General features: G+C 39.6%; 1 protein-coding gene across 1 annotated transcript; it reads right to left on the bottom strand.

Moving 5' to 3' along the window:
• Positions 1 to 286: 286 nt before the first annotated feature.
• Positions 287 to 1,225, bottom strand: LOC122111220 (olfactory receptor 2B6-like). Its single transcript, XM_042683947.1, has one exon. It carries the CDS (start codon positions 1,223 to 1,225, stop codon positions 287 to 289), a length of 939 nt encoding a protein of 312 aa, XP_042539881.1.
• Between the last annotated feature and the right edge of the window lie 562 nt (positions 1,226 to 1,787).

Genomic DNA, 1,787 nt, shown 5'->3' with positions numbered 1-1,787 from the left:
CATGATTCTTTGCATTCAGACTTCATACAGAGTACAGTATGTATCGGCCAAAGTTTTAGTGAATGATGAGGTTTCTAAGGTGAAACAAAGTAATCACTACATGAGCAATAAGACCCAGTGATCCCATCCTATTGCTTAGTATCTGAACACCATCCTAAACTGATTACAAAGAATATAAAAAAGTTACATGTTTTTCAGGAAGAACATGTAACATGAGATTAGAGTATGAGACAAAATGTCATTAAATAAATCCAGATAAATAAGTTCATTTGATGAATACCAGCTGTCATGTGGAGCTGAAGATGCTCCTCACCAGGTTGCCTAAGGCCCCCTTCACATCCTTATTCCTCAGAGTGTAGATAAAGGGGTTGAGTGTAGGGATCACAACGCCATAGAAAAGAGCCATAAATTTTGGTTGGTCCCTTGAGATGGAAGAAGGGGGCTGAAGATACATGCTAATGGCTGGGCCATAAAATAAGGAAACTATAATGAGGTGAGTAGAACATGTACCAAAAGCTTTCTTCCTGCCCTCAGAGGATTTAATCTTCAATATAGCACGTCCAATAGTAGCATAGGAGGCAAGAATTAAGCACAGAGGAACAGCTATTATAAAAATGCAGGCCACAGAGAGAGCAAGCTCATTTGCTTCCTTTTCACCACAGGCAGTCTTGATCAGAACTGGAATCTCACACAACAAGTGATCCAGTTGATTGACGCCACACAGGGGCAACTGTAATGTAAAAGTGGCTTCTGATATGGCATAGGTAATTCCACACAGCCATATAATGGACACTAATAGGAAGCAGAGGCGTTGGTTCATGATGAGGGTGTAATGCAGAGGTCTGCAGATGGCCACGTAGCGGTCAAAGGACATAACTGCCAGTAGAAGACATTCTGTGGCTCCCATTGTGCTGAATAAATAAAGCTGAAGAGCACACCCCACATAACTAATTGTCTTCCTAGAACTTCCCAGGTTAAAGAGCATCTGGGGGACGATGCTGGTGGTGTAGCACATGTCCAAAAAGGAGAGGTTGGTGAGGAAGAAATACATGGGGCTGTGGAGCCGGGGGTCCAGTCTGGACACCAAAATGATGGCGATGTTTCCCATCATCGCGACGGGGTATGTCACCAGAAGAATTACAAATAAAGGAAGTTCTAGCCACGGCAAGTCAGCAAAACCTAATAGAATGAACTCCTGAGGATGACTTTCATTAATGAATACCATCTTCATTATTTTGCTTTTCCTATTGTACAGAAATGGGAAGAAGGAGTTATGAGCGGCAGGAATGCATTATAACATATCTGTTATCCATTACTAGAGGCTAGATTGTACTGACTCTTTGGGAAATAGTATCAATGGTCTTGTACCAAGTTATCTCATTTCTTCTCACAACACTACCAATTAAAATCAGCTACCTTCAACAAATAACATGAACCCTCTGAAATGAAATTCATTCCTCTGTATAATAAATCTATTTACATGAATTGCAACTGGGATTGAATGAAAAGAAGTTGCTAAAAATTGGCAAAGAATATGTTTCAAACTGTGACTATATAAAAATTAGGACAATAGGTAGTTGAATAAATATTACTTCCTATACTCAAGCATTTTACAGAATGGGTGTGGCATGCTTTTAGACTGCTGTGGTCTAAGGCATTGCTAAACTATTAGGAAGAGTTAAATGATTGAAGAAAACTAGAAGAAACCATGAAGCTATTAAAAACAAAAACAAAAAACAAAAAAACAACACCTCAAGAAAGCTCTGTCCAACCTCAGTCACTTAGTG

The sequence above is a fragment of the Dipodomys spectabilis genome, unplaced genomic scaffold, assembly GCF_019054845.1.
Source record: "Dipodomys spectabilis isolate Male_0828 unplaced genomic scaffold, ASM1905484v1 ptg000085l, whole genome shotgun sequence".
Taxonomy (NCBI): Eukaryota; Metazoa; Chordata; class Mammalia; order Rodentia; family Heteromyidae; genus Dipodomys; species Dipodomys spectabilis.
The sequence above is the reverse complement of the archived record's forward strand: the minus strand, read 5'-3'. Positions and strand labels throughout refer to the sequence as shown.

Excerpts from the sequence above, each read along its gene's own strand:
- LOC122111220 (XM_042683947.1), bottom strand. The coding sequence starts at position 1,225 with ATGGTATTCATTAATGAAAGTCATCCTCAGGAGTTCATTCTATTAGGT.